Source organism: Sapajus apella, unplaced genomic scaffold (genome assembly GCF_009761245.1).
Source record: "Sapajus apella isolate SASKATOON/1434 unplaced genomic scaffold, GSC_monkey_1.0 scaffold6, whole genome shotgun sequence".
NCBI lineage: Eukaryota > Metazoa > Chordata > Mammalia > Primates > Cebidae > Sapajus > Sapajus apella.
The window spans coordinates 16,045,009-16,063,630 of record NW_022436946.1 but is presented as its reverse complement, the minus strand read 5'-3'; the positions used below and the strand labels follow the sequence as shown (position 1 = coordinate 16,063,630).

General features: G+C 41.3%; 1 protein-coding gene across 2 annotated transcripts in view; it reads right to left on the bottom strand.

The window, feature by feature from the left end:
* The window catches only part of SLC2A12 (solute carrier family 2 member 12), a 69,597-nt gene that overhangs the window by 17,885 nt on the left and 33,090 nt on the right, over window positions 1–18,622 (bottom strand). The window contains exon 3 of one of the 2 annotated variants that reach the window (XM_032274727.1): window positions 1,313–1,435. The exons of the other annotated variant lie outside the window; for it this stretch is intronic. Coding sequence (XP_032130618.1) covers window positions 1,313–1,435 — 123 coding nt within the window. The remainder of the gene's footprint in view (window positions 1–1,312; window positions 1,436–18,622) is intronic. 2 annotated transcript variants of the gene reach the window in all.

The window sequence follows — 18,622 nt, the reverse complement described above, 5'->3', positions numbered from 1 at the left end:
ATTGGGTTATTTTATTACAATATGTAAATCTAATTTATTGTTCTTTTAGATAGGGCTGCTGAGTGGAACACACAAACAGCCATTTTTTGTTTTGCTTATAACATTTGTTTATGCCTTGCCTTATTTCCAACATAGGGATCCTCAAATTTTCTATACAAGCAGTTGAATTTTAGGCTTCAGTGGAAGTAACCAATGAACCTGACTTTACTAAAGAATCTCCCTTCTGCTGCTCTCGATCCTTGAATTTGATGAGATCCACCTTGAAAACAAACGTTTATTATTATTACAAGCAATTCTGCCTGACACCTAAACTTGACTTTTGTTATTGTGGATTGCTTTCCCTTTCTCCTCAAACCTCTATCTAAATCTAATAGCAATTTATAAGAAACATAAAAGACAGAGAGAGGGGCCAGGTGTGATGGCTCATGCCTGTAATCCCAGCACTTCGAGAGACTGAGATGGATGGTTCACTTGGGGTCAGGAGTTCGAGACCAGCCTGTCCAATATGGTGAAACCTCTGTCTCTACTAAAAATACAAAAATTAGCTGGGCATGGTGGCATGCACCTGTAATCCCAGCTGCTCCAGAGGCTGAGGCAAGAGAATCACTTGAACCCGGGAGGCAGAGGTGGCAGTGAGCTGAGATCATGACACTGCACTCCCGCCTGGGCAACAAAGCAAGACTGTCTTTAAAAAACAACAAAAACAAACAAACAAACAAACAAAAAAAAACAGAGAGGGACATGCTACATGACTATAATCAACAAAATTCAGACTGGAAAATTCTATGAAACAAATGATTTTTTAATTTCGTTAAAAATATAAGGTACAGTGGGGATGAGGAGATGGAGACAAAACCTACAAATTATGAGCCATGTCAGTCACTTGTATGTTACGTATTTGGGTCATGATTCAAATCATGTATAAAAAACAATGATAAGACAATTAGCGTGTGAACACAGACTGGATATTTGACACTAAGGGATGATTTTAATATTTTTCAGTGTGATAACGATATTGTAGTTATATGTTTTTGAATGTCTTTTAGAGGTCTATGCTGAAATACAGTCAAAACAACATTCATTACCTATGGAATTGACTCAAAATAATTTGGTAGGGGGAAAAGCAGGTGGGGTTATAAATAGATTTAGATTGAAAACTGTGCAAATTGGGTCATGGGTACTTCAGGGTCCTGGCCATTCTAAGAGTGTTTGAAAATTTCCACACACAAAAAATAGTTTTTAGGTGGGTGTGATTCCCAAACATTTGTCCTATGAAGACCAAAGACATTAGAGGAAAACAAAGACTTCTTACCGGTTACAGTCAAAAATGTCAGTGAGATGAGAAGATTGATGCCCCAGTTCATGCTAGAAGTTAAAGCCATGGCTCGTCCTCTGATCCCACCAGGAAAGATCTCGCTGAGCACCAGCCAGGGCACTAGAAGAAAGGGAAGAGTGCATGGTGGACAGCATTTTAGCAAAAACCCATTGAATCTGAGTGTCAATGCCCTGATCTCTCTCTGCCCTCATCCTGCCGGGATTTGTGGTTGGGAAGCAGGGCCATTTCCTACCTTAACAGGACAGGATGGAAAAGGGACATGCTGCCTCCTCACCTCCAGCCAAGGAAGAAAGGATTCACAGAAATACTAGGAGAGCCGGACCAGGGTCTCCACATGTAGGGTGTTTGAGGCGCTGGTATCTGACACAGGCCTAAGAAATGCAAACCGCACGGGCAGAGGCGGGGGCCACCTGCCTGGCAGCAACAAGACAGCAAGCTCTGGACATCTGCCAAGCACAGGAGCCTGGGTGCCAGAGCCCAGGTGTGACTGTTGGAGGACTGGGCTGTTTCCTCAACTCTCTCCCCCCGACCTTGGAGGCACTGGAAATCACAGCTAATGGCTGGGTAGGAAATGGAGCCACCAGGGCGTGAGGAAGCCGGCTACTCTTCCTTCTCCGACTTGGGTGTCCTGGCCTGAAGCAAGCTGGGTGCAGAGAAGTTCTAAATTAAATAGAGCTGCAAGATTTGATTATTGTACCAGACTAGACATTTGAGTTTCTAGAAGGAGAGTCTTATTGGCACCAAAATTCATCAGAGGACTTTTTATTATCTGAGAGTGACAGGGAACATTATGGGGGTTGCCTGATGGGATCAGATGGGGCAATCGAGGAGCAAATTAACTTGTCTTCTGCTCATAGCCTATCAAACCCAGTTTGCCTAATAAAAAACAGCCAGGAGTTCTTACTGCGGGCGTTTACAAACAATTTTAAAACCTCATCTCATTGGATTCTCACAAAACCCTACAAGGTAGGAACTATTACCATGCCTCTTTCGTCGATGAGGAAACTGAGGCTTAGAAGAGCTAACTTGCCAAGGTCACGGAGCACGTAAGTACCAAAAGTGGCATTATCCCTGGTAATCTCTGGAAGCCATGCTTTTTTATCACTGTGCTCTCTTGATAGTGGCTCAATAAATATTTGTTAATTAATAAATAAATGTGGAGTGTAAGCATCTTTGATTCAGTGGAAAGAAGGCCTCCAGCCCTATCCCAGCTCAGGCTGCCTGTGGGCTGATTCGCTATAATTTAGAAAACCAACATTGTTATATCAACCAGCTACACAATTTTATCCTAGGAGAGGGGATGGGAAGAAGAGACTAGAAGCCAGGGAGAGGCCGCTCTGGCCAGCAACCACCTGGGCTGCCTATGCCAGAATCAAGCAGTCAACCGTGCCTCTAACTTAAAATTTGCCTCTCCTCACAAGATTACACTCTGTAGAGAAAACATCTGCTGGGTGTAAAGTTGCTGCTTTAAAGGAAGAAAAAATGAAATTGGATTGTAGAAGACTGGAAAAATCTATTTTTTCTTGATTATCTTCTCCAAGTGAATCTATACAGGGCTACCTTTCACGCAAGGAAGATAATTGTAATAAAAAGTAGTATAATTATTATTGTTCTTATTAATGGGGAATTCAAAACTAGGAAATCCCATGTCTGCCACCTCTCTCACCTCACCTCTCTTCCCCTGCCCCTCTCCATGCCAAAAGACCTTCACTAGATTCTTGTAGATTATATCCTTGGTGGAATCGCTTAACTTTTAATGAGACCAGTTTAGTGCTGAGGCAACCCTGTCTTGAGCTTTGCAAGACTGAAGATCCAGCTCTGAGTAGAATGATATCTGCATAATTCTGGTGAAGGCTTTGTAATGAAGACCTGTCCTTGGACAAATGCAATATAAAATTATATAAATCTGATTTTTAAACTAAATAATATATGCCATGGACCAACCCCCCCCGCCCCATGCCCCTTTCTGCTATGGGTATTCGATGCTGGCCAGGTGAAGCTGAGGGTTCCTACAACCAATTGCTTTAACAGCCATGAGGAGGTGGTAGGGTAAAGGGCACTCTCATTTTTTTTTTTTTTAGTAAAGATAGCTCAGGGTTTCTTGTTTCAGCTTCCATCCTCACCTCATCACCTTTCAGACCTCCTTCTTTCCCTCCCCATCTTTCATCATGGTGACCTCTTGGAATTATTTGGTGAGATTTGGGGAGAATCATTGCTGGGCTCATCAGAACCACTTTGGCCTCAAATGAAAACGAGTTGATCCTGCTATGATCAAAAGTGGACCTCGCCAACAAGAAGACAGGACAGTTGCACAAAATACCAATCATATGTGCTCAGTCTGAACTGCCAGGGACTTGTCTAGAAAAACTCGAGATCCATATTGCAAGACTGTCCTAGACAGCTGAGCCAAGTCCTTGGGCAGTTTAGTCAGCGATCAGTGAGTTGATTATTGGAAAAAAGACTTCCCTCAGTCTCTGTTCCAAAGGAAACTTATCAAGCAAGCCCTACACCTGATGCTTCCAAAAATAACTGTCATTGCTGAAAGAGCCTGCTTCTTTTTTGATTGAATAGAAGGAATTAAAGAATTTATGGATTGGTTTATCTAATATTGACAAAGGAATTAAAGAATTGATGGATTGGTTTATTTAATATTGACAAACAGCAATTGACAAATGTTTTGACAAGGATGGTTCAACCTCCCAATGTGGAACCTGTCAAGTTAAAAATAAGAATATTGAGCCAGGCATGGTGGCTCACACTTGTAATCCCAGCACTTTGGGAGGCTAAGGTGAAAGGATTGCTTGAGCTCAGGAATTTGAGACCAGTCTGCGCAACATAGTGAGGCGTGAGACCTTATCTCTCCTTAAGATAATAAAATAAAATAAGCCAGGTGTGATGGCACTCGCCCATAGTCCCAACTACTTGGAAGGCCGAGGCAGGAGGATCGCATGAGCCCAGAAGATCAAGGCTACCCCGAGCTATGATCACACCACTATACTCCAGCCTGAGCAACAGAGTGAGACTTTGTCCCTCACCCCTAAAAAAAGAGAATATTATTTTAACAATGATTTCAGAGCTGTAAAATCACAGATTTTCCACTCCAGAGAGAGGAAAAACAAATCTGAAAGCAGCATGTACAGCAAGATAGAATCACTGAAAGGATCAGAGTCTTTCCATGGCAGACCCAGAAGCAAGACAGTGCCAAAAATCTCACCAGCCTTGATTTTCTCTGGAAAGATTCTGTCAATACCTAAAGCAGAAGCAGTGGAGAAACTCAATTTCAGTTCATAAGAGCTGAAACTCTTATTCATTCATAAGAGATATGAATCACACATGAGATTTAATGTGTTTATAATAACAGGTGGGAGTTTTCTTAATCATGAATTCCTTTTCCCAATGAGATGGCCCAATTCCTTCCTAAGGAAAATCAAGTTATTGCCACAGGGGAGGGCTCCCTTTCACCACCACAGCAAAGAAGCAGTGGCCGTCTCCTGGCATCCTCTTTATTCCCTACCCTGATGACAGGCCAAAAGGGGATACACATTGTCCTATTTGCTCATCAGGAATCCACAGAGCACTCATAAGAGAGACATAGTGAACTCTTCTTGAGCACAGCCACTGCAGTTCAGCAAGCACTAAAACTATTCTCCTCGACTCCTATTACTCCACTTTCAATCCCATCGTTTCAGGACTGCCTCAGCAATTCATACCCTTATAAATGTCAGGGTCTGCACCAATCTTTAAGGTCTTGTTATGTTGCAATGATGGAAGAAATGTTGGACTTGTGGGGGGCAGAGCAGTGGTAATTGTTTATAGATAAGGAACTCATATTTCACATGGTATTAAATCATCAGGGCTGCGCATCAGAACTTGCCTGATCCAGATGAAATCCACAGACAGAGTGTTTATGGCTACACAGAGTGCCATAAAAATATCATAAAGGGCAAGTATGTTGAAGTTTCTCTGTGTTCAGTTGAGGATGTGGACTTGGATTAATAGGGATATTCAATGGAAATGGCAGCCCCACCATATGTGTATTTCCCCATCCTACCTATTTCAGGCTACTGCTCCAGTTTTTCCCACAGAAACTGTCATTTAACCTTCTATGCCTTCAGATTTAAATTCTGCAGCTCTCCAGGCACACATTCTGTTTGGCTTGAGTGCTTCCTAAACCACCTGGCATGCTAGCCCAGGGTTTGAAAGCCTCACAGAGGTCTTGAAAGTCTTGCCAGAGAACTCCTAACAGTTTGGAGGAAGCTCTACACTCAGGCTGCAGAGTTTTCAACAACTTGATTTGCAAAGGAGCCATGCCCTACGCTTTGTAGGAGTGAAAAATCCTTGGTTTTTATCATCTTTGTAAGCAGCATGCAGCACACCTACCTCTCTGACTGTAAAGGAGTAATTAAAATGTGAATTTGAGAGGGACTGTGCACTTCCCTTCCAACCAGATGTTTAAATTCTGGCCTCAAAAGTTGCCTAAGTGGAAAAATTGGGTTCTTTAAAAACAAGTATACGACCGGGTATGGTGGCTCACTCCTGTAATACTAGCACTTTGGGAGGTCAAGGCAGGTGGATCGCTTGAGCCCAGGAGTTCAAGACCAGCCTGGGCAACACGGTGAAACCTCGTCTCTACAAAAAATACAAAAATTAGCCAGGTGTGGTGATGCGTGCCTGTAGTCTCAGCTACCCAGGAAGATGAGGCAGGAAGATTGAGGCTGCAGTGAGTGATCTTTTCATTTTAAGATCAAATTAAAACTATGATTTTAAATTGAAATTTATTTTTATTTACTCTAAGAGTATCTAAGAGTTTTTCTGAATTATTAACAGGAGATGGAGGCTGCAGCGAGCCCTGATCATGCCACTGCGCTCTAGTCCAGGCGTCAGAGCGAGACTGTCTCAAAAAAAAAAAAGGCCAGGCGTGGGGGCTCACGCCTGTAATTCCAGCACTTTGGGAGGGTGAGGTGGGCAGATCATCTAAGCTCAGGAATTTGAGACCAGCCTGGCCAGCACTGTGAAACCCATCTCTACTAAAAATACAAAAAATTAGACGGGTGTGGTGGGGGCGGGGGAGCGGGTGCCTGTATTTGCAGCCACTTGGGAAGCTAAGGCAGGAGAATCTCTTGAGCCTGGGATTCGGAGGTTGCAGTGAGCTGAGATCACACCACTGCACTCCAGCATGGGAGACAGAGCGAGACTCTGTCTCCAAAAGTAAATAAATAATAAATAAGTAAATGAACCCCACTATAGGTTACCATCCCCAACATTGGCAGTGATGTGGTTGCCTTAATTACTTTTTCTTTTTTGTTTTCTCAGTCTCCCTGAGTCATATCCACTCATGGCCTTTCGTAAGAGAAATACTTTTTTCAAGAATATTATCTTGAATTACTTAAATTATGAGCTAAAAATGGCAATGAAATAAAGGCTCAGTGTTCTCTCATCTTTCTGTCCTAATGATTTCTAGTCAAAACCAACTGAAATGATTTTTCAAAAAAATATACTACGGGGAATCGGACTAAATGGAATAGCCCTCAAAAATGAATGCTAGAGTTAAAAATGGAACTCTTTGGTGAGTAGGCACCAACTGGGGATAAGAGACAACTTTGGCAATTGGCTTCAAACTCTCTAGCCTGTGTCACCTGGAATTTTAAAAACTAAGTATTTTCTTTAATTTATAAGCCAACAGCTAACACTTTTTTCACCATAAATTAAATAATAGCAAAGGATGCAACTTATATTGTATTTAAACTCTAACATTTAAAGTAGAATAGTTTATTACTCTTTTAAATGTTTCTTGTGGAATTCAAATACCAGAACTATTGCATAGCTATGGTCATCCATTTAGAAAATTTAGAAACAGGCCAGCACAGTGGCTCACTCCTATAATTTCAGTGCTTTGGGAAGCTGAGGCAGGAGAATCCCTTGAGGCCAGGAGTTTGGGACAAGCTTGTGCAACATAACTAGACTCTGTCGCTACAAAAAATTTTTAAAATATACCCAGGAATGGTGGTGCATGCCTGTGGTCCTAGCTACTCAGGAGGTATAGGTGGCAGGATGGCTTGAACCCAGAAGTTTGATGTGTCAGTAAGCTGTGATCAATCACACCGCTGCACTCCAGCCTAGGCAACAGAGCAAGACCCTGTCTCTTAGAATGTAAATAAATAAATAAATAGTATGGGAACAAGGTGTTTAGTAGAAAGTTTACATTGTTTCTTTTTCACTTAGTATTTTACTCTACTGTACTGCATTTTTAAGCTGGAAAGTCTTTTATTGATCACCCCGTCATACATCTCTCAAAAAAAATATGACCTTAGGCCAGGCATGGTGGCTCACGCTTGTAATCCCAGCTACTTGGGAGGCTGAGGCACGAGAATTGCTTGAACCTGGGAGGTGGAGGTTGTAGTGAGCCAAGATTGCATCATTGCACCCCAGCCTGGGTGACAAGAATGAAACTCTGTCTCAAAAAATAATATTCATAATAATTTTATAAAATATGACCTTAAATTGAAATTTATTTTTATTTACTCTAAGTGCTTCTAAGAATTTGTCTGAATTGCTATTAACATAATAATTAGTATAAATGGATCAAAATTATAGAAATATCTTACATATTTTAGAAATGATTATTAAACAGGAAAAATGAAAATGTATTGGAAATACCTCTCAATGAGATGGATGGGAAATTTTTTCCTTTATTTTGTACCTGTGGGTGAATGTCACCTATTTCTAGATTAATATGATACATTTATACTTTTTTAATGGATGAAAATTATTGTTCTCAAGAATAATTAAAATATGGGGAGTTGAAAAAAAATTGTAATAGCAAAGTCACCTAATTCTTTGAATAACAAAAACTATTTGTAATCATATATTTCTGATAACTTGAATAGATGATCCACTATTTTTTGTTGAAAGCAAATTATTGGAAATATCTTGACTTATAGAAGGATGATTGTCTAGGCTTTAGAGTCATTTTTGAACACCTACACCAACATTTCCAATTGTCTTTTTGATTAGTGTTCTTAGGTTTTACAATTTTGGACATCTATCAAAATAATATTTCTGATAGTAACAAGTGTGCTTTCTTTTAAGTGGGAGAACAGTTATAACTTGGGAGATGGTGAAGGGGAAGTTTCAAGAAACAGATTTTTTTGAACCTGAATCTCTGGAAACTGATTTGCTTTGAATTATCATGGAAGAAATACTCTTCAGAAAGTCAACTCCCTAGAGCAGTGGTCCCCAACCTTTGTGGCACCAGGGACTGATTTCATAGAAGACAATTTTTCCACAGACAGTGGGTAAGGGGGATGGTTTCAGGATGATTCAAGTCCATTAAATTTATCATTAGCTTCTTATAAGGAGCGTGCAACCTACATCCCTCGCATGGGCAGTTCACACTAGGGTTTGCCCTCCTATGGGACTAATGCTGCAGCTGATTTGACAGGAGGTGGAGCTCAGCTTCATTTGTTCACCCACAACTCACCTCCTGCTGTGCACCCAGGTTCTTAACAGACCACATCGCGTAACGCGGTACCGATCCGATCCATGATCCAGGGTTGGGGACCCCTACCCTGGATCATGCACACCCCAATTTGCAGACCACTGAACTAAACATTCAAAATGCCAAGCCAGGCCGGGTGTGGTGGCTCATGCCTATAATCCAAGCTCTTTCGGAGGCCGAGGCAGGCGGATCACCTGAGGTCAGGAGTTCGAGGCCAGCCTGACCAAGATGGAGAAAACTCGTCTCTCTTAAAAATACAAAAAAAAAAGTAGCTGGGCATTGTGGCGGTCGCCTGTAATCTCAGCTACTCAGGAGGCTGAGGCAGAAGAATCACTTAAACCCAGGAGTTGCAGGTTGCGGTGAGCTGAGAGTGCCTCTGCACTCCAGCCTAGGTGACAGAGTGGGACTCTGTCTCAGAAAAAAAAAAAAAAAAAAGAAAACAACCAAAACCAAAACCAAAAAATGCCAAGCCAAAAAGGATGGAGCTACAAGAAACTGGTCTTTTCTAGTTTGAACTATAACTTAAATGTCATGGCTTCAGAGATAATCTTTTCTGTTGTACGTTTTTCATGATTGATACTTTAATTAGGAAAGTATTGTGTTTTAAATGTCACAAATTTTCCTTGAAAAATTCTTAACATTGTGTCCTAGAAAACAGTAAAGTAACACATGAATACTTATGTTTATTTAGATAGTATTAAAACCTTAGCCCGTCACTTTAATGTCTATTACAGTCCAATATTTATCATTTTCAAGGTCATAGAACTATAATGGGAGTATTAGACTGAGAGGTAAGTTAAACACTGATGTATTATGTGAGTAGTTGCCCATGGTGACAGGATTGACGGGGTCATTTTGTTATGCATTTAGCTGTGCTTATGCTACAAAAATGTAGCTTTAAACTCTTTGGTTCTATTAGGAAGGAACCAAATAGAACTAGTAGGTTCTACTACTGAATCATCTAACTCCAAAGGGGAAGACAGGATTTAATTAGCTAAGTGCACATATTTCTTTATGTTTTTCCTGTGTTGTTTGGATGTAAAGTTAGCACAGAACCAGAAGGGTGCTCTTTTTCATATATTTTGCATTATTTTCATGACTGATGCCAGACGATCAAATAATTCACCATTCCCATCATTCTAAATGAACTTTGACTTAATTAGTTGAGAAAAATTAATTAATCAGATGACTCTTACACTTCCAACATTGATGCCCATCCTCCAGTAGGCTGGTACAGCTCCATAAAATGAAACAGAACAAAAAGCTAGGCTCTAGGGTCTTTGAGTTTTTCAAAATTCTAGTGTGTTGTTTAGAACAGAAAGAAAGACATTTGAGTTAGAATATTTGGGTTGGGAGCCAGTTTTCCGTGGGTCTCTCACATTTCTTCATGTCTTGTGGGCAAAGGCACTGACTGTCTTTGCTCCAGGCTGTCTTTTCCAAGGCTGCTTGTATAATAGCCTTGTTGTAGGCTGCATAATAAATAGCCTTGGAGATAAAGATAGTGCTACCTGCTGGAGCAAAGGGCACATTTGTTGCCTGTTCACTAAAGATAATGTCTCCTAGAAAAAATAACAAAAGAATAAAAATAAATAAATAAATACATAAATACATAAAGATCATGTCTCCCTCCAGGGAAGACATCAGGGTGACTTTACCTCTATTATTAAAAAAAAAAAATGTGGCTTTGCTAAGCTGGGGTTCCCTCATTAAAAAAAAAAATTATGTGAGGGTGTCATCTGGCCCCCTTTGTGATGAGTTGTGAGTACTGGGGCTTGGAGAAGCGGGGCAAGTGCTGAAGTTCTGGCTACTGTTTTGCTATGGATAGTAAACAGCCCTTTGTCTCTGACCAAGGAGCCTTGTGTTTTTTGTCAATATTCATTTGTGGATATTGACAGGCTAACTTGTTAACTTGTGGAAATAACAGGCTAACTTGTTAGTGTAAGGCCGGCTGCCTCGGGAGCTTGGACACGCCCACTTCTGCACTCGGCACCTAGCCCGCCTTGGAAAACCCCTCTGCACTCAGCACTAAGCTCTGCACTCGACACCTAGCCCTGCCGTTGGAAAACCCTGCCTACCTACCAATAGCAGCCTGCCCCGACCACGCCCTGTTTCCCCGCAACCAATCAAACGCCTTCACTCCCTATAAAACCCCACGCCCAGAAGAGTCAGGTGTGACTTCCCTGGCCTCTTTCCCCGGGACCACGGAACCTCGCCCGGGAGCTGAATAAATTGGCATTTAATCTTTTTGTGTTGGCCTCAGTTTCCTCATTTTAAACTCCACGATAACCCTTACAGTTAGCTTGCAAGTGGGATAAAATCTCAGCCCCTTATAGTTATTGATAGTTTGATTACTTCTGGCTATGGTATGATTTTTCTACGAAGATGTTTTATTGCTATTATCAACTTTAGATTGCTCATTCACATCTGAGAGATTTAATGTGATTCTTAAGCCTGAGATAATCCATTAAAATATTTCTATAAACTCTAATGTTTAATTAGGTAAGCAAAAACACCTCCCTCCCAAATTCCAGGTTCAGATTGTCACATATTTCTTTTAGGAAAACAATCGAAGGAATTTCCTCCAATCTTTTTGGTAAAGAGTCAAGTTTAAGTACATTCAATTACATGAAACCAAGGTAGGAATAAGTATCCTACCTTGGATTAGCTATTCTCAATCTTTTTGTCAGAGGAAGCTGGGTCTTATATTTAGAGAAAAGCATGGAAAAACTTATAAATGAATTTTGTCTAACAGTGTAAATTTTTTTAAATGGCCTTAATTTTAGTGAATTTAAAATACAAACATGCTTTAGTCACCAAATATTGGAGATGGCCTTGAATCCTCAATTTAGTAGCTTTACTCAGAAATAATTTTTGATCAAATGTACATGAGGTTCTGCACAAGCCACAGTCACCTCTCACTCCCTGGATATTGGGTCAGAGTCATACTAGAGGAGATCAGGATATCCAGCCCCAGACGATAGAGCTCCCCCTTAATCATAGGAGCTGAAAGAGTTCTAGAAAGAATTTTTTGATTCATCCAACAAATGTTTATTGAGCCCCAATTATGGGCCAGGTGCCATGTGAGTCTTGGAGGAGCCAATGTGAACAGGGAAGAGTTTATGTTTGCACAGGACATATAGTCTAAATTAGCTGCACCAACTTAGAAGAGTGGACATTTGCATGTTTCTCTGCCTATATCTCACCCTTCATCTTTCACCAAAGCGTCATGATTTTCTTAAAACCTGTCTGGTTTCCTAGGATGCCCTCTAGACTGCAGGTGACCTAGGATTGAACTATACTTCTCAAAGCCACAAATCTGGTCTTTGTGGTCCTGACTCAGCTGGAATTATGTGTGGGGGGGGAAAGATGACCACAGCATCATAAATCAATAAAGGGCTTGAAGCACTTTCTGTGTGTCCCAGAGTGACTTCAGCAAAATGCCTGTTGAAGTCACTGCTGGCATTATCAGAACTGTTCACCTCATGTCTAGACCACAGCCAGACATTTAGTAACACTAATGACTAAGCGTATTAAGTCCATGCCACACACCATGCATTGAACTAGGAGGACTTTATACAGACTGCTTCATTTAACTCCACATTTAGGCCACAGGTGGATATGACTGCCCTGTTTTCTAGATAAGAAAACTGAAAGCTAGTGAGATCAATGGACTCGCCCAAAGTCTTACACAGTGGTCAAGGCCAGGCATTCCAATGCCAAAGCCATGTCCAAATTCAAACACAATGGCTTTCTTGCAGATCTCCTCACTCTTCAAGCTCATGTTCTCAAAGCCATCTGACCTGTCATTAGCTCTGCTTCAAGACCCCCTCCTCCGAGATCGTCACACTGCTTTCTTCATACACACCTGGGCCCAAATATTACAATCCCAGAAACGCCTCAGTCACCATCATATCTGAAGTAACCCTCCTTCAAGCATGCCCTTTCACTTACCCTCCTTTATTTTCCTTTATTACTCTCACTTCCACCTAAATTTTAACACTTCTGTCTCCTGAAACTGTATCATAGATGTGGTTTTTTTCTTTCTTTTTTTTTCTTTTTGCCTGTCTCCATCGCTAGCTCCATGAAAGTAAGATGTTGATCTCCAGCACCTGGTTCTGTGCCCATGTTGTGGGTGAGCAAGACACACTTGCTGGATGTGTGAGTGAATCAATGAGTCCCTACCGCTTCTCTATCTCCTCTTTGTGCTCACACCAAGATGTTTTCTTGCTGGAATTCCTGCCCATTTGAGTCCTCAAAGGTGGTAGAAGAGATCAGGGGAGGTTATTTGGTGTCACCAGTCACTTGAATATGTGAATACAAAGGTAGCTGAAGTCACAGCTTCAGTACCTAATTTCATATGTGACCTTGGGAAAAATGTCTTCCATCTGCTCACAGTGAAAAGTTATTCATCATGAGATGAAAGAAGAGGACAATTAATTAGTTTATGGAAACATAAATTTTTTGATTAAAAAAGCCCTTATAATTGTTATGAAGAAAAGCTAGTCATACATGTTTTTCTGAGTTACAGTGGCTATTTTAAGGAGGGCTGGGTTTCTACACAAGTATCACCTCAGATGAACTCATGAAATAATAATATTATGCTTTGGGTTTTGGCTCATCTTGACTTTACTTGTGAAGCATGAATACAAAAATCTGCACATGATTCTGTGTCTTCACAATGTCAAGAATCTGTGCTTCTGTGTTGTGAAACTTGAACCATGTTAGAAAAACTCTGTTATTAAAAGGAGCTAAAGTGATGATCAAGAGCACCCCAGAAACAGTGGAGAGTTGAGGTGAGATTTTGAACATATTTAAAATGAAAGATAAGATATGGACAACAGGGTGATTAATAAGTATATATTCTGATTTTATTTGATGAAAGAGTTTTAATGTTAGCTACAGAAAAATGGAAGGGAGGGGCTTTTCATCTCTCTGGTAAGCTGATGGAGCCCATGGACCCCTTCTTAGCATATTTTAAATGCATTTTAAAAGTACATAAGATGTCGGGCACAGTGGCTCATGACTGTAATCCCAGCACTTTGGGAGGCCAAGGGGGGTGGATCACTTAAGGTCAGATGTTCAAGACCAGTCTGGCCATGGTGAAACACCGTCTCTACTAAAACTACATAAATTAGCCGGGCACGGTGGTGGTGCATAACTATAATCCCAGCTACTTGGGAGGCCGAGGCAGGAGAATCACTTGAGCCTGGGAGGTGGAGGTTGCAGTGAGCCAAGATCACGCCACTGCACACCAGCCTGGATGACAGAGTGAGACTCCCTCTCAAAAAAAAAAAAAAAAGACAAAAAAACAACAACATAAGATTACATGTGTACCCCCTTCTGAATTCTAAATTCTAGGGCAACCCAATTATTTTACAGTTAGGGAAACAGGGAACCAGAAAGTAAAATGACGTGGGGATCTACTTTAAGAATAAAAACGCTTTCCTGGCAGAAGAAAACCATGCTGTGATCTAGCACAATTAAGAATGTTGTTCTAAGCCAATCCATATTTAAGAAGGTCTAATAAGAATGGTTTAATCTTGCTTTCAATTTTACTTTAGAACAGCAAGTACTTTTCCCTTCATACTTCTGTTCACACAGAGGATTTGTTTGTATTACAGGCAATAAATTCTCTAAATGAAATACCTGAGCACTAATCACATCAGGTTAATAAGTTTTGTAATGCATTCAAGATCTGGTATGAAAAGCTTGTTCCTAATAAAAATCTTCTTTAAACTCCAACTAGTTTATATAGTTTATACCAATGCCCTAGAATACAGTTTTGGGGATTGAAATTGAATTACTATGGTATATTTTCTTTAGAAAAGAGAAAGAAACTAAAACGTGAATATGGAGATAAAAGACTGGCTCTTAGCAAGAAAAAAAAAGGATAATTATTCAGATCTCTTTTAAAAATATGAGAGGAATTCATAGCCCCAAGATAAGAATGTGAAATGACTGTTCTCTTTAGAAGGTGTGATTTGGATTCCTGTCTCTGACAGTGTGACTCCAAGCCTCAAGTGTGAATACCTAGGCCAGTCCTTGCACCTGCAGTTGTAAATTGGGCAGTTCATGAGACATAAGAAGCATTTCCCTTTCCTAGACCCCAACTTCCTTCAACCCTGAGATTCTCCATCTCACTGGCATTGCTTTTGGTCTAAGAAGTTCTCCAACGCCCCTCTTCTCCATGTTGTAGCAAAAAGCAGAGGATCCAAAAACACCTAGAACAACTTTTAGATATGGTGTCCCAAATTCTGGAATAACTATTTATACCTTAACAAAGAAATGCCTAAATACGTGCCACTACCTGTTTCTTAACACTACTACATCTCCTGCATCTTTTCTTACTGCCAAAATCAGAAAGAGATTTTTTTTTTTAAATCATGTACAAGTCATGAATTGTTCTGCAAAAACCTGGTGATAGTGTCTGGCAGGAACAGGATAGTGTTTCTAGCTTACCTGGTCCCTAGCCTGCCCACTAGCCAGGTCTTTACACAAGTAAAGAAACCCAATTTGAAACCTTCCCTATGCCTGCATCGCATTTTTAAGTCCTTTTCCTCCTCCCGGCTTAAAAACACAAAGGTAAGTAAACCAGCCTGATTTTTAAAGACTCATGCGTTGCTCACTTAAAGAGTCCGAAAGAACAAATGTGAGATGTTGCCTCCTTGAAAATGCTTCCAGTCTGTATCTACATTCTGGTTAATAAACCAAATAAACATACAGAAGTAATACACTATTGCTAAGGACTAAGAGGTGTTCTCACATCGTCACTTACGTTACATCATACTCTCATACTTTATAGCATCTAAAGCACTCTCACATATATTAGGTCATCTGATGTGCTCTAGGAGATAGGACAGCTATTACCATGCCCATTTCATAGATTAGAAACAGCTCAGAGAAGAAAAATCACTTAGAGGTCACACGGCCAGTAAGTAGAAGGGCTGGGATTAGAACAGAGGTTTTCTGATTTTAGATTTACACTCTTGGTAGCCCAGAACTGAATTACTCTAGAAACACACTAGTTGCTCATACAAATAAAGACCTCTAAAAAATGGAGTGGATTCAAAGTGGAGATAAAACTTTCATTAAGCTTCAAAAAGAGGGGCCAGGTGCAGTGGCTCACGCTTGTAACCCTAGCACTTTGGGAGGCCGAGATGGGTGAATCATCTGAGGTCAGGAATTCGAGACCAGCCTGGCCAACATGACGAAACCCCATCTTTACTAAAAATACACAAATTAGCTGGGCGAATTAGCAGGGCGTGGTGACACACGTCTGTAATCTCAGCTACTTGGGAGGCTGAGGAAGGAGAATCGCTTGAACCCGGAAGGTGGAGGTTGCAGTGAGCCGAGATCTCATCACACCATTCCAGCCTGCCTCCAGCCTGTTCGATGGGAACAAGACTCCATCTCAAAAAAAAAAAAAAAAAAAAAGGGATCTGGATAGAGTAGAGGGAGAAGGAAGAAGCCACAAAAGTGCTTTGTGTTTATTGAGCTGGGTGTGGAGCAGTGGGGAATAAACCCACATTGGTAAAGTACTGCCTCATTGCACAATCCCGGGGACATCAATCACCTTGTCTGTTACGTGGAGTGTATGCCGACCCTAGAGCATAAGTAAATCGTGACCCTATGGTCATGCAGATGCCCTGACAGAGCTGGGTGAGACCATGGAAGACCCTGAAAAACCACAGAATTTTTACCTTAACCATAGGTGATATAGAAGGAGAAAGAACATAGATTAGCCTTCAAGTACCTGGGATTCTAGTCCCAAATATGTGTGTCCTCAATCTCCCAGAATTTCTTTTATTTATTTTCTATTAAATGGCTCATGCCTGTAATCTCAGCACTTTGGGAGGCTGAGTTGGGTGGATCACTTAAGGTCAGGAGTTTGAGACCAGCCTGGCCAACATGGTGAAACCCCGTCTCTACTAAAAATACAAAAATTAGCCAGGTGTGGCGATGGGTGCCTGTAATCCCAGCTACTTGGGAGGCTAAAGCAGGAGAAACTCTTGAACCTGGAGGCGGAGGTTGCAGTGAGCTGAGATCGCACCATTGCACTCTAACCTGGGCGACAAGAGTGGAATTCCATCTCAGAAAAAAAGAAAAAGAAAAATGTTGCACCAGATGATTTCTAATCTCCCTTTCATCTTGAAAGGCATTTGACTTGTATGTCGTGGGAGAAAGGAGGCGATCTTTGAAGATTTATAAACATTGGTGACATGAGAAAAATGGTATTTAAGGAATATTGGTATGAAAGTTGCCAATGCTAAAATGGAATCACTTATGTCAAAACACAAACAAAATGGAGTCAGGAGGGCAGGAAAGAGGCAGCTCTTATTACAAGAGATTTCTGTATGTAATACATGTTTTCCTGTAACAGGACTTACTGCAAGAAAATCCCTCAAGACTGTAGTATTCCAAATATTCTGTTTACACAAGGACACTTGACTAGCAAGTCTGCCTCTACCAACCAATAAGCTAATGCCAGCTCCTGTAACAAATCCCTGTTACCTTTGCTCTTTGTAACCTTTGGTTACAGTCTGCATGGACTTCTTTTTGTCTTTAAAAGCTTCCATTTTACCCCAACCCCCAGATAGGTTTATGATCCATCACAGCATGCATATCACAGGTTTGCAATCCCCCTGCTATTCCCTATTAAACTCTTTGCTTTGGAGAGTTGGTCACTCATTTTTGGTTGACAGTGGTCTGGAGGATGGATGAGTGTGAGAAGGACCTGGAATAGACAAAGACTTCTGGAAGGGTTTCCCAGTAATCTGACGATGAGATGATAAGAGGTAGCACTGGCTGGCAGAAATAGGAAGGAAACCATAAATACAAGAGCCATTGCAATCACTGACTGAACTGAGAAAAAGCCCCAGAGCATCGCTCGGAGTAGCAGAAGAGTGACTGCCCTCTGGAAAGGGAATGGAAGTGTAAAGAACTCTGGTATAAGGAAAAAGAATTCAGCTTTAGGGTTGTTGTGTTTGGCTGACAGTGAAGCATGGAGGGGGAAGAGTTTAGTAACCCATTGGGAAAAAAAGAAGCAGAAATCATGTTTGAGATGGAACTGGAGATAAGTGAGAGTCATCAGCTCAAGGGAGATAATTAACGTTCTTGGGAAAACAAGCAGGAAAGCCTTTATAATGCATTAGCAAATGTGTTTTTCAGTTTTGTAGCTAAAGAAACAGAATGCCAGGAGATGTTAATGAAATGACCTCACCTCTTGTTTTAGATGGAATGGGAGCTAGTCATATATTTGAATAATTAACATTTTGATTTTTAAAGTCTATGGCAGCAATGGACTGAATTCAGGGCCCTTGACCTTTTGAAATCTTTCTCGCCCATAGTCACATGTATTCTCTCTTAGGCCAGAGTCTGTTACGGTGGTGATTTTGTGCCGTGTTACTTAGCTAAGCTGGAAGGACATTTCCCAGAGTTCCCTTCCCTGGGTAGCTCCAGGCAAGGGTTGGAAAGAAGAGAAATTTGCATGATTTGGAAGGCCAAAGTGACCCCACAGTGCTGTGCTTGAGGCGTTGGTGCCAGGCCCAGCCACCACCGCAGCTCGTGCACCCTGCTGCCCGTACTGGTTCCCCTTGTTGGGGTGGAAGGCAGCGAGTGTGGCCAGATCTCCTCTTGCAACTTCTCCAAGCACTGGAGCAGGCTCCGGGAGAAGGCAGCAGGTTTTCTGCAGGTCGCCTGCCTCACTGGAGTGAAGCGGTGAGAGACATGCGTGCTGCAGTTTCTGCTCATGGATTCCAGTTTGTCTACCGGATTCAGTGGGTCGTCTC